This window comes from Fistularia commersonii, chromosome 2 (genome assembly GCF_037954325.1).
Source record: "Fistularia commersonii isolate RoL2024-O1a breed Wild chromosome 2, RoL_Fcom_v1.0, whole genome shotgun sequence".
Lineage (NCBI taxonomy): Eukaryota > Metazoa > Chordata > Actinopteri > Syngnathiformes > Fistulariidae > Fistularia > Fistularia commersonii.
The window spans coordinates 2,752,025-2,766,190 of NC_141285.1; the positions used below are offsets into that span (position 1 = coordinate 2,752,025).

General features: G+C 38.8%; 1 protein-coding gene across 4 annotated transcripts in view; it reads left to right on the forward strand.

Annotated features, from left to right (window-relative positions):
• The window catches only part of dntt (deoxynucleotidyltransferase, terminal), a 119,816-nt gene extending 106,088 nt beyond the window's left edge, over nt 1-13,728 (forward strand). For all 4 annotated transcript variants that reach the window (XM_086164544.1, XM_086164518.1, XM_086164535.1 and 1 more), the window contains one exon: nt 13,642-13,728. In XM_086164544.1, the coding sequence (XP_086020670.1) occupies nt 13,642-13,728 (87 nt within the window). The remainder of the gene's footprint in view (nt 1-13,641) is intronic.
• The last annotated feature ends 438 nt before the right edge of the window (nt 13,729-14,166 follow it).

Genomic DNA, 14,166 nt, shown 5'->3' on the forward strand with positions numbered 1-14,166 from the left:
AGGCAGTTTGAATGAAAACACTTAATTGCAAGTTGGAGAGCTCGTGCAGTAACAGAGAAAATGACTCTTTCCGGCACCTCGCTCTGTTCATCAAGACGGCCAGCACACTGTACAAATCAGTTAAGAAGGCGTACAGTGACAGCTTTATATCTTTTCAGACATCATCGTCACATTATTGGCCTGACGTGGACATTCTGGTTCTGCTGCAGAGCTCGTGCCGCTTTTTCCTTGTCCGTCAATTTGACGGACGACGTCCCGAGGAAATCCAACGCGATCCGCCATCGGCGATCTTTTCACGTTTCATTTTCGAATGATAATGAGACAAAGTCTATTTAACGGCGCTCTATTTCGAAGACGTTCCCTATTTTTCAAAAGAAGTTCCAGATATTTTGACAGATGTTACGTTTATGCTTTTAGAATTGTTTTACCCTTTTTTCCTGCTGCGTCTTTTTGGAAACACAGAAGCATCAGTCACTTTTATTTAAAAAGAAAGCGGGAAAAAAATGACAAAAGGATTCCACAAAACTATGTTTTGAATGGTATTTAATTGTACTTGAGAAGAATACTGAATTTGAATTTTTTTTTTTGATTAATTATGCATATCAGTCTACAGAACATAATATATGAGAGTGCAGTTGCTCACTCAGCGGGTCCAGAAGGAGAAGTAAACTCCCTTCGAGATTGACTTTCATCAATCTTCTCTGCATATTCTAGCTGGAAAAAAAAGCAAAAAATCGCTGGTTATTTTATGGGAAAGATAGATAGTTAATACAATGTAGAGAGTTAAAAAAAAATCTGTAGGATGAACTTGTACTCTGACTATTGACTGGGCTACAAAGAAGACATCACTGAATTTATTTGTAAAAGAAAAAGGCTCCAAAGGCAGTGAAACTGTCTAAAAGTGAGATTTCCAGATCCTCTAAATGACATAACATGAGGTATCGCATCAAGACCAGCAAGAAATGATTCACACAAATAAAGTAGATGGAGCACCGAAGGTAGAATGATAAGAAAAAAAAAAAATCATTTAAAATTAATATTTTTTTTAGCCTGGCAAATATATGATGAAACAAAATAAATAGAAAATTTACATTTTCAATAAATGTATATTTCTTTTTTTAAATTTCTGAAAACAGTGAATGGCTCTTTCATTTTTTTTTATTCTATTTTTTTGAAGTCCCCCGTTATTGACCCGAACCCCTTCACGCTGGTCTGCATTGCAACGGACCGATTTTTCATCCAAAGACAAACTCTGACGTGACCTATATTTTCACAACTTGAACGGTTACAATCTCAAAGTGTAACACGATCACACACACATTGACCCAAATGACCTTCCCAGTGTCTGGATAGATATAGAATCCCCTCGTCCTGTATTACGCAGTTGCTGATTATCCGCTGTTGGAAGCGATCGTATGACACGAGGCCTGGTTCCTGTCGGTTTGAAAGCATGTCATGAAAGTTCCCAAACAAAGCTCATATTTTACCAATATGCCATTTTAGGTGAGAAGGATTGCAGTGCTGAGGCAGCAGCATCTGATCATTCTGTCTGGAAGCAGGAAACGTATTGATCATGCAAAACCAACCCCCTGTTCAACAAACCAGTTAATTATTTATGGGCTTCAGCGGAGCAGAGAAAGTTAATTTATTGTTATCATTAGAAGAGTGTTCTGTTTGTGTCCATGTGAGGATGGGTTGAGCTACAATTACAGGCTCCAGGGATTAGACAGAATTTCGCATAACTGTGGCAAGAGTTCAATCCCCTCAAAATTTCACGAGATAACTCAAAATATTATTCAGTATCTGTTGGAGGATGGAGGTGAAGGTTAAACTCCAAGGTGAACGGTCTAAGTTCAACAACAAGGTGTCCATAATCGTGTTAAAAGGATTGACAGGATTCAATACTCTTGTTATTTATGTGTGTGTGTGTGTGTATATATGTATATGCATGTATGTATGTATATATATGTGTGTATATGTATGTACATATGTTTATTTGTATGTGTGTGTACAGGTCATGACTATATATTTATATAGGGAAATTATATATGGATGTATTTACATATGTATGTGTGTATATATATATATAGACATATATATGTATATATATAAATATATATGTGTGTGTGTGTGTGTGTGAACATGTACAGGGCATGACTATATATTTATATAGAGAAATTATATATGGATGTATTTACATATATATATATATACATATATATATGTATATATATATACACACACACACATATATATATACATATATACGTGTATATATATATAGATATAGATATATAAATGTGTGTGTGTGTGTAAGCGTGTACAGGTCATGACTATATATTTATATAATGAGAAATAATATCTTTTAACTATAGTGTTTCTGTCATCTACCGGAGAATGTCACCCGCCGTCCAGAAATATTGAAGGATAATTTCAATATAAAACAATTTAAACATATCTGACACCCTATCATCTGCAAATCAATGGCGTTATAACATCTGTCCGTCCGTCAACCGTTCAGATCTGCTGCGGTTGAAACCTCCAAGGTTGCATCCGAGTGACTGACCTTATATTCTGAGCCGAACGAGACAACCAGAGTTAATGAAATTTAAAGGCCGGGCGTGCAGGGATTTTGCATCAGGAGAATCAATCTAATTACTACAAACATATTTTTGCACAACAATATAAAGCTGGCTGAGATTTGCTTAAAATACTCATTTGTTGCTTGCCTGCGTTTCTAATGGCCATCATAAATTTGCTCATAAAATTGTCACAAATTGTTATTGCTCCATTCTGGTCTTTGCACAAATGGAAACGTAAGTGTCAAATCCCGATCAGGACACTGAAATAAACAAAAAACACACGTGTCGCGTTTCTTTGTTCGTCGTATCTGAGCGGCCTTACCGACTTAATAACCGATTTGCAAATGTTTACTCCGTCGGAGAAGCAAAGAGCCGTAACGGCGGAACCGTTTAGCAAAGGATCCCAATGTTTCTGATTAGAAAGTCATTATTTGCTACCTCTTTCCCCATGCATAGGCTGATTAGCAAGCCAGAGAAGGATAGATAATGACGATAGCACTAAACTCAATCGCCGTTTTTATAGGCGGCGGTTGCTTTATGATGCTTACACTAATTACCAGCGTGATTAGTGAGCTAACCGTGCCCTTTTCGGTCGCTCGGCCTCTCCTGTGAACCGAAGCCTCGCAGGCCGACGCACGGGGGAAGTTTCGGGTCTGCGGCGGGTCACAGCCTTTTCGGCGTGCTGCAAAAATGACAAAATCAGTCGGAGGCGATCCAAAGGAGTCCACTCGGCGTAACTGTCAAACTTCAAAAATGAAAAAAAGGAGGCGTGTTGAGCCGCATTTTGTAATAAACGTCCAAAATGTAATAACTTTTTCATTTCGTTTTGTAATAAAGCCGCATTTTGTAATAAACTGCCGCATTTTGTAATAAACTGCCCCAACGCATTTTAATAATAAATTTTCCCGCATTATGTAATAAGTTATTACATATTGAGCAGATTATTACAAAATGCACTTGCAACTTTTTTATTCTCTAGGAAATGTAATAACATGGTGCATTATGTAATAACAATTCTAAAGCATAAGTTTGTTGATTGTATTTTATTTTACTTTAAAGTATTTGTAAAAGCTAGGTCTATTATTAGTATCACTGTATTAGCCTAGTAGCAGCACTTAGCAATTACTATCAGTACACTATTCAAAGGTTGCATTAACAGAGAATATTCTATAAATTCCATGTTATTACATTTCCTAGAGAATAAAAAAGTTGCAAGTGCATTTTGTAATAATCTTCTCAAAATGTAATAACTTATTACATAATGCGGCAAAATTTATTACAAAAATGCGTTGGGGCAGTTTATTACAAAATGCGGCAGTTTATTACAAAATGCAGCTTTATTACAAAATGAAATGAAAAAGTTATTACATTTTGGACGTTTATTACAAAATGCGGCTCAACAAGGCGCCGAGAGGACGAACTTGCCGATTTGACGACCCGTCCGGATCGGCATTGATGCGTCGATGCCGGGCTGTGTTTAAATAATGAGTTTCCCAACCTTTCACTTCTTCTAATGCTCTCTTTTGTCTGACAATTCATCCGAAAACCCCCCGAATAGATAAATCCTTAATGGTGCAACTACAAATTGTACACACACATACGGTTAATTACTAACAGTTGATAATGAAGCTAAAAGTAGGCAACACAATTTAGCACATTAACACACTATTCCCTAGCGCACGTGCCGAGACTGAAAAGTGTTGGTTTGTTTTACAACGGCGAACAATTATTCGGGATCAGAAATCGTATTTTATTTATACGGTCTAACAAAGTTGTCTTACGACAATTACCGTGTCTCTTTAAAATATCCCTCAGCAGAAAAAGCCAATGGCAGCGTGAGACGGTTAATCATCAAGCAGGCGGACAATGTGGGGTTGTAATTCTACAAATAATGTCAATGATATCACGGATGATGATAAATAGAGTTTGTGCTGCTGCGGCAAAGAAAAATACCCAGGCAATCAAACCAAAATGAATACTGAATCGAACCTCGCTGTAAAAATAATTCTATTTGAGGGTAAAAAAGAAATAAAAAAACACTGCTTTCAGCGCGATACGATTGAAGGAGCTCTTTGTGCATCTAGTGTTCAATCTGCGCTGCCTGGAAGAGGCAGGAAATTTGACCCCAGAAAACCGTGCATTTTGTAATCTTCTCCCTTGATTATCCCCGGATGTCCCGATTCTTCAGAAGTCCAAACTCCCTCATTTCTTTTCAGATTTCACAGTAAGCGTTTCGAGGGGGGACGGCTTTTTTCCCCCCCGCGACCCTTCAACGCATGCATGAGCGTGACCGGGACTTTGGGCGATTACCTTTCTGTGATTCTGCACCTTGAACGATGTCGTGTTCTCAATGCGCGGTTGATTTTTTTAATATCGTCCGAAGTCTTTTGATGCACGTAGCGAGGTGTCCGATATTGCTTGTTTCGCTTTTTCCCGAGAAAAATACGTTTGCCTTTTAGCTGCAAAATGGTCAGTGGCTAATTTGTCCGCAGCATGGAAATAGACAGGTTTTTGCCTCCGGACCGAAACGCTGCGGAAAAGCCGCAACTTATCAAAACACTTAGTGGTTATGAATGATGTCACGGTGCGGTTGCTACTCTGTCTATTTTATTTTTTTTTTTCTTAAACCGGGTTCAAACATTTTATGAAACAAAGCTACGTTTGACTTGCTCAATAGGAGCTCGGTTAGACCGCACGCATGAATAACGCGGCGGATCACTCAGACCGCCGATAAAACCCGACATATCAAATTTTAATTGCTGGAAAAACACCAGCTCAGATATCTTAACGTGTTGGATGAAGTGTAATTTATTTATTTTAGTTCCTTTTTTTTAAATTTTAGTTCTAAACTGGAAGATCATTGTGATCTTGAAATATTAAAATAAAGTACTGTTTATTTTTTTTCGACGCTTTTTTTTCCCTCTCGATTTTTCATCAAGACTTTTGACCCCTGGTTGGCAAAATATGGAGAAATGTAAGAAAAGAAAAATATCGGATGAAAATAGACCATCTAATGATTATTTAATGATAGTTGTTTATACAGTGTAAAGGTAAGAAAAAGCAATATATACAGCGGTACCTTTATTTCAGACGTCAAAAGGTAATTGCGGCTCCCAGTGTTTTCTTTTCCGTGGAAACCGAGTCCAAATGGCTCTTTGGGAGTTAAAGGTTGGCGACCCCTCCAGACGGAGCACATTCCACGTACGGCTGCTCAGCCTAAAGATTAACGGGCAGAATAACGGGGAGTCTTGAAACCCTCGGTTTGTCATCCGCAGCTTGACGGGTACTTGCAAAAAAAAAAAAAAAAAAACGCCTCTGGGATCTCACGGACTCACGGTTGTGGGCCGAGCGGCGCCGATGACGAGCAGGGAGGGTCCAGTAAAGGGCCGCAGCATCGGCGGAGCGACATTTGACATCTTAAATGGCTTTGCTGAGTGCACGCTGAACAGAAACGTGGAAAGCCGCTCCGTGTTTGTTGTACGAGTGCGTTACGAGACTTGCATTGGTCAACTGCAAGGGATCGTAAGCTTGTTTTAAACCAAAATGTTTCTTTTTTTTTCTCCCATACTGTGGAATCTCAGCCATTCTGTAGCGCAGGTAAAGCGGCTTTACTTTAAAAACAGGAGAGATGGTTCTGTCAGGCCTGGTTCTGGAGGGTTCGCTCACTGTGAGCACACACAACCAAAGACATTGGTTATTTTTAAACTGTTGGAAAAAGATAAGACAAACAACTTGAAAGGAAAAAAAAGAAAAAAAAACAGGCATCTTTATCGCATACTTTTATAATGAAGGTCACAGATGACTTGTCTCTGCATTATGTTGTTAAGTGATGTGCTATTTTTCCCGATTATCAAAGTATTTTGCATGCGTATTCTAACCAAAATTAAGTTAGATTTTAATAATATATGGGTCAAGTCTTCATTATGTTCACAGAAAACTTGTTTTTCATATGTTTTACCATTTTTGGGTGCACTGGGTCAGGGTTGGCAGACACTGCAGGCCATCAACTGGAACTGTGTTCACCCTTGACTTGTCCTCAATCCACCAGCAGCAGTGTGTGATGTGTGCCTCCTAAGCTGGAATGTTCTCTGACACATTCCTCCCATTTCACGTTTACAATATGAACTGCGCATGGAGGGGAGGGCTATGCTCAAAATGGCAAAAAAAAAAAATTAAAAAAAATACATATATATATATGTTTTTATAACTTCTGTATATATATGTATGTATCTGTGTATGTGTATATATGAGTGTGTGTGTATGTATTCAAATGTATGTATGTGTGTGTATATGTATAAATGTATGTATGTGTGTGTGCATGTATGTATGTATGTGTGTATATATACATATGTATGTGTATACATATGTGTATACATAGATATGTATATGTGTATATGTATACGTGTATAAATGTATGTATATACACACACACACAAACACAACAGACACATACACATATATGTATATATATATACATGTGTGTGTATATATACACATGTGTATATATACATATATTTCTATATATATATAGACACATACACACACATACATACATATTTATATACGTATGTGTATATATAGATATATGTGTATATACACAGATTGTTGGTAGAATGGGTGCCGATTGGAAAGTTGACTGATTCTCGTCACTTCCTGTGTGTGTGTGTGTGTGTGTGTGTGTGTGTGTGTGTGGGTGTGTGTGTTGATGTGGCCTTGTGCAAGACACTGAACCTGCAAGGCCCTGCATTGCAGCTCACAGCCATCGGTGTGTGTGTGTGACCGTATGTGTATCGGGTGTGAATGCGATCTAGTTGAAAGTGGTGTTTTCACAGCAAAGTGCTGTTAAAGTGCTGTATGAGTAGAAACTATTTAGCTTTTAGGGTCAGATTCAATCATGTGAAGATACCAAACCACCTCTATTACTGACAGAAACATTTTAGTTTTGTTATGATTAATAATCAATCAGATATGTGAAATGGACCAAACATGCGTAGTTAGATCAAGTTTCTTTTCCCAATGAAAACTGGAAAAAGATGATGATGATGATGATATTATGCCTACCTTGTTTCTATATAAATTAGATTTAACGGCTAATTAAATTATTCTGGAGCCAGACGTTGATTCAGACCACCACTTTAAGCCTCTTGGATTTCATGGCTGCTGGCATGGAGAGGAAATGGAAATAAGTCTGCAGTTCACCTGGGTGCTTATTGGATGTTTTTGTCAGCCAGTGAGATGAGCCAATTTTTACAGGCCTCAAAAATACCTTCCCAGAATTTTAAAAAAGAATACATATATAGGAAAAAAAAAATGATGGGTAAATACATGGAGAAATAAATTTAGAAAATGAATAGAATTGGTGAGTGATAAATTAATTAATGTATTTATTAATGAAAAAAAACACAGTAAAAGGATTAAAAAAAGTAAAAAAGTAAAAAAAATAGTAAAAAAAAAAAATCTATGGACGGTATAGAACAAAAGGGTATCGACACACCTGTTATTTGGGATCATGGAAACAAAAATGTAGGGTCTGAATAACATTAAGTGGGCCAAGTTGTTTTTTACTACGCAAATTCAAGGCGTTTCTCCCAAAATATCAGTTTCCCCGGAAAATCAATGTGTGAAAGTTCTGTTTCTAAGGCAGACCAACATTTTATGGATGAATTTTTCGACATAAAGTCATCAACTAAATAAAACACGTTTTACTCGAGCAAATCCTCGGAGTCTTAAAAGTCACATTCGTAAAATCATAAGAATACCAAATAATGTTGCAATTGTCATCCTATCATCCTTCAACAAATGAATGAGGTTGATGTATTGATTAGAAAGACTCATTAATCTCTAAAGTCGGGGGAAAAAAAAGGAAAAACACCAAGTATTGAGTAAAAAAAAAATATAAATCAATATAAATATAAATCAATATAAATCCCCCCCCCCAAAAAAATAAAAAAAAAATAAAATAAAAAAAATAAAAATAAAAAAATAATTAAAAAATGGCTTCGAAATGAGTTCTAAATCATCTTAGCTGTATTACTAATTCCCCTTCGCAATGAACCACTTCCTCCAGTTTGGAAACAAAGAATAATGGATGCCTCAAATGCCTCAAACTGCTGGATGGAGCAGGAGGATATTATTAAAATACAAAATTTGGGATTACGAATCACGTTTTTTTTTTTTTTTTACAATATTTTTTTGACAGCTGCATTATATTTATCCATTTTTACAGTTACATTTATGGAAACGTCCCGCTCGACAACGAGCTAATTTCACGTGTCTGTCCTTCAGTTCTTTCCTGGCAAAGAGGAGTCTAGCAGCAGTCCATTTTTTTTTTTTTTTCCTTCTTTTCTCCCCCCCACACATCCGTCTCTTTGTCTCCCCGCCTATCTTTGAAGTGTCGGATGAGTCGGGCCGCGGGTCGGGCAAGCAGCCATGTCCATCGGCTCCATCCATCAAGCTTTGGGCCGGGTCGGCGCTCGGAGGATGACGGGCGGCAGAGAAGGGGCAGATGTTTTGCAGGGACCGATACGTGTTCACATCCACCAGGGATGTCATTATGCGGCAGACAGAGAAACATGTAGCTGATTAGCGGATTATTAAGTCAAGGACACCGGCTCACGGTAACATACACCACTTGTGGCTCCGACGGCTCGCCGGTCACGGAGAACCGGGGCGTCTTTGCCAGATAACCCGTCTTTCCAATTAGCCGTCGGTCTGTTTTTGAACTCCTCTTGATACGGCGGAAAAAAAAGCGGGAATAAGCGATACTTCTAGAATTTCAAGTATAGCGTCCCTGTGTATGCCTGAGGGGTAGAGCTCAGAGGTACATAAGGTTTGTGGATTTATCTCTCAGGGAGCGCAGGCACTGTTGTGCTAAGTAAATAAAGCAGCGTTTCCCCACGGGCGTGTGAGGATTGTAGGAATTGAGGAGAGTGGACACCGCGGCAGGAAAAGGGGCTTTTCTCTTGATCCGGGACAATGCTTAAATTGGTAATGTTGAAAATCTCATCTGTTTTCTTTTAGTTGGCTCTCCCGAGTCGGCCCCCGTTTCCCCCCAGAACAATAAGCCCCCCGTCGAATTGCGGATTCAGTACAAATCACATCAGCCGTGTCAAGCGCACTTCTCCCTTTCCTGTTTTCTCTCATTCCTCCTCTCGGCCTCCAGTTTTTATCACCTGCCTGTTTAATACAGTATAGCTTGCCGCACCATAAATTGCAGTGATATGTGTCTGCATTGCACTTGTTTTGAGTGGTTAGACTCATAAATGGGCCCGAGGTTATGAGCTCGGTGGAAAAATACAGGCGGTGGTGGACCACTTAATGGCTCCCGAAATGCTTTGCCACCGATTCACAGTTGTTGTTTTTTTTTTTTTTTTTTCTTTCCCGTGGGGAAAAAAGCGATAATATTTCTCAGCGCCGCGGTGATTAAGCATCTTTTTTTGTGTCTGAGAAAATAAGACCGATTGCACATTGATTGGTCTTATCTAAGAGGCGGTAGGTTTTTCTTTTTTTTTTTTTTTTTTAAAGTGGGCCGGCAGTGACATGTAATAGTTTTTATTTTAATCGTGAAAGTTAAGCGTTCCTTTCAAATATACACGAAATGCAATTCAGGGCTCGAAGTGCATCGCTTTTGCAATCATTTGTTTGTTTTCCTGGTTCTCTTAAGATATTTCCAGTGTAAAAAGACAGGCGCATAAAACACTTTATTACACAATTTTCAAAGGATTTTTCAACTTGTAATTAAGTAATTAGTCGCAGGTACGCTTGGTTTATTTGATATTTGATGGTTGGTGAATTTGAAAAGACCTGAAGGTGAATCTAAAACAGCAAAATTTGAAGTTACAACTCAAATGACCTTTTACACAGGTGCAAAAGCATACAACATCATCCATCAACTTCGACCAGTCAGTGGATCGTACGCTATACCAGCATAGGTGAAAAATCCATATGAAATTTTTCAAAACCAGTTATATGTATTGGCAAGTTGATTTTAGAGCTAAAAAAATACATAAATTCATGAGTAAATAAGTAAATAAATACATCTGAAAAAAACTTTATTTGTGTCCGGGGGGCAATTGGGGTGCACATGGGGTTGCAGCATCAAGAATAAAATAAATTAAAAAAAACATTTGTATGTATATATGTATATATATGTGTGTATATGTATATATGTACACACACACATATATATATGTATATATATATGTATGTATATATATATATATATATATATATATATATATATATGTATATACATACATATATATGTGTGTGTGTATGTATATATGTGTGTGTATATGTATATATATGTATATATACATATGTACGTATATGTTTGTTTATATGTGTATATATGTATGTGTATGTAGGTGTAAATGTATATATATGTGTATATATGTATAAATATGTATATAAACATATGTACATATACTGTATGTGTATGTGTATATGTGTGTGTATATATATATATATATATATATGTGTGTGTGTGTGTGTGTGTGTGTGTGTGAGTGAAAACTATGAATATAAATATATGTTTATAAATAAAAACTAGATGCAGTTGCATCACTGTGCAATTTAATTTAAAGCAAGGCCATTTGTAAGTTCTGCGGCAAAACACATTTGCTGTAATAATAAATTCATTTCTAGTGCAGCTTCCATCAAAGTGTTGATCAGGGTCCCCATCCTGTAGTGAGGGACTCGAAGGAGGATGAAGCTTCCCGTGAACCTCTTGCATGTCTTTGGACTGCGGGAGGAAACCGGAGATCCCAGAGGAAACCCGGGCCAATACGGGAAGAACGTGCAAACTTCACCATCGCTGGATCAAACCGGGAACCTTCCCTGCTGTGAGGCAAAAACGCTAAAAAGCAAACTGACAGGAAAACCTGACAGCAGGTGAACTGGGTGGAGGTGGTCAGCGTGCAGCTTTGGAATGACATTACTGAGATCCTTATAAAGATAGATGGGACCGGCGATGGGGCTGATTTTTTTTTTTAAGCATCAAAAAAGTGTTTTAAAAAGCATTTCAGGCCGGGAGATATTTGATCCGAACCTCGCTCTGATTTGCATGAAGTCGATTTCATATATGATTGCGCGAATCAAAGCGCGTCGAGGGAATCCGCGCCGTGCTGACCGCGCACGGCTGCTCGGTGACTTCACTTCCGAATCAGTTTGTGCGTTTTTTTTCATCTGTAGGGTGCTGGGCTTGAAGCTGTTAAAGTCTTTCTACCTCCTAAAACATCCAAGAAAGAACCTTAAAAACAAAACTCATGGTTTCACCCATGCGTATGCCGACGATATCATTTAGAAAACAAAAATCAGGGAGCGTCCAAAACCTCCCGATTAAAACACCACATTCCATGCCGTCCAAAGAACGGAAGGAAATGGAGAATACGTGCAAAAGTTGTCATTTGCGATATCTCCATAGAGCCAGGATAGCGGGAGACATGCCTGGTAGTGTTCTCTCTCCTCTCCGGGCTGCAAACTAGTTGTTCTCGGTTATCTGTGCTTTCGGTTGACAGCGAGCGCCGACGCGCTCTTGGTTTTTTTCCGCCGCTTCTTCACGACGTGTCAGGTCCAGTTTAGCGCTCCGAGGCAGGATGTGTCAGAATCGCAGCCCCCTATCTCTCCCGGCTGTCTCGCTCCCAAGGTGAGTCAGACCGTGTCGCCGCTCCTATAGAAACATAAGCCGTCACGTGGCGCCGGTAGACGGCCGGCGGGTTAATAGCCCTGTCGTGGTTGGTGGGGAAATACTCATGTGCTGAGCGGCAGTCACTTAGAGCGCAGGAGGTGGAAGGTCAGAGGTAGATTTACATGCTTTACATTTGCGGTGTGAAAACGGAGCAAGAAAACGATGTCGTGATATTGACGGTATCTATCGTCCTCCACGATGTTGGAGGATCAAGGATGCGGTGTGTATTTACGGTAATATTCTGGGACAGATGGAGTTATTTTGAGCCAAATACACTTTATTTTCATTTTTCAATTTTGATAATCCTATACCAGACCTGGGCATTTTATATTTTGCTTTTTTTATCCGGCTTGCCAAACTATTTTCTTTGAATATTCTGATAAGTATTTTCGAAACATATAAGATTCAGAAAGTCCTTATTTGTTCCTTTTGTTTAATTTTGTATGGATGATTACATACGATATAATGTCGGTGCATTTATATGATCATGAATGATTTTAAAGTCGAAATAAAATGCAAAAAAAAATGAAATATTTAAATTTTCATTTTTCAAAATTTAGTTGGCCCGTGCAGTCATATTAAATAAGAAATATGGCCCGCCAGTAAAAAAAATTGCCCACCCCCGTCCTATACTCATTTACCTTAGTTTAAAAAAACAAAAACATTTTAAAACAAATTACATTTTTTCCCCTCAGCATATTCTCTTAATTTTGATCATGAATCTACAACTTCCCAAAAAATGTGTCTTTAATACATGAAAACGCATTAAAAACTGCAAGAACTGACCGTTAAAACAGCGTATTCATTTAATATTAAATAGTCCATGAACACAGTTAATTAATAATTGCCTATTAGCGGGACGCATAACAGTAAATTACCCAACCGACATCCAAAAAACGACTGAGAAAGCCGATTAAAATGCGGTCGCGGGCCTTTTCCGGAAAAGAAGAGGGAGTCGGGGCTCAATTTATCAGCATTTTGTAGCGATGACGCACGGAGAGGAGTTACTGTATATCCGTTTGTGGGTTCGGCGCTGCACGATGACTGGCATGAAAAGTCCTCCGGGAAAAGAACATTAGAACCTGTCAAAACTATTTAATTGGCTCTGAAATGACGCGGCATCCCTCGAGCACGAGACGAGTCAAGAAGTCTTAAGAAAAAACCTCTGACGGGTAAACACCGGGAATTTACCCTATGAATTTGAAAAAAATAGAAAAGGTGAGGAAAATCTGGAATAAAATGTTTTCAAATGTAGGTAATGGTGAAAATTGAACGGAAAGGATCTGCGCGGAGATTCAATGCGGACAAATTCCTGCACATTTCTTCCTGTGCCATTTCCATTTTTTTTTTTTTTTTTCTCTCTTCCTCCAGAACGAGTTTCTGGCAGCGGCGACTGAAAAGGACATCTTTGCCCATCTGGGTCTCGAGTACATTGAGCCTTGGCAGAGAAACGCCTAGGCGTCTGCACCTTCTTGGCTGGGCGATACCCGACATCAATGTTTATCCAATCTGCCCGGCTCTCTTGTGATTCTCTTTCAAACGTTTTTTGTTTTCCATACCATTTTGTGTCCTTGCCATTTTTTGTTGTTGTTGTTGCTGTTGCTAGGATTACACGATTCATCATTCTGCTTATTCGCTATCGTTTGTTAGCATGTAAACGCTCTCCTCTTGCGAGACGTTTTTTTTTTTTTTTTTTTTGTCCGCGAGCGTCGAAATCACGCGGAGGACACAAAAGACAAGTCGGTCGGAGGATGAATCATTCTAGGTGCAGAACAGAGGGAGGCTGAAAGAAGCGGAGGGGAGGGGTCTTGTTGAGCAAAATGTTGTAATCGCCCTCCTCCTGGCAGGGATGTGCTCGGCGCGAAGCTGAGCCAGGTCTTCGGGGAATTGAGAGTC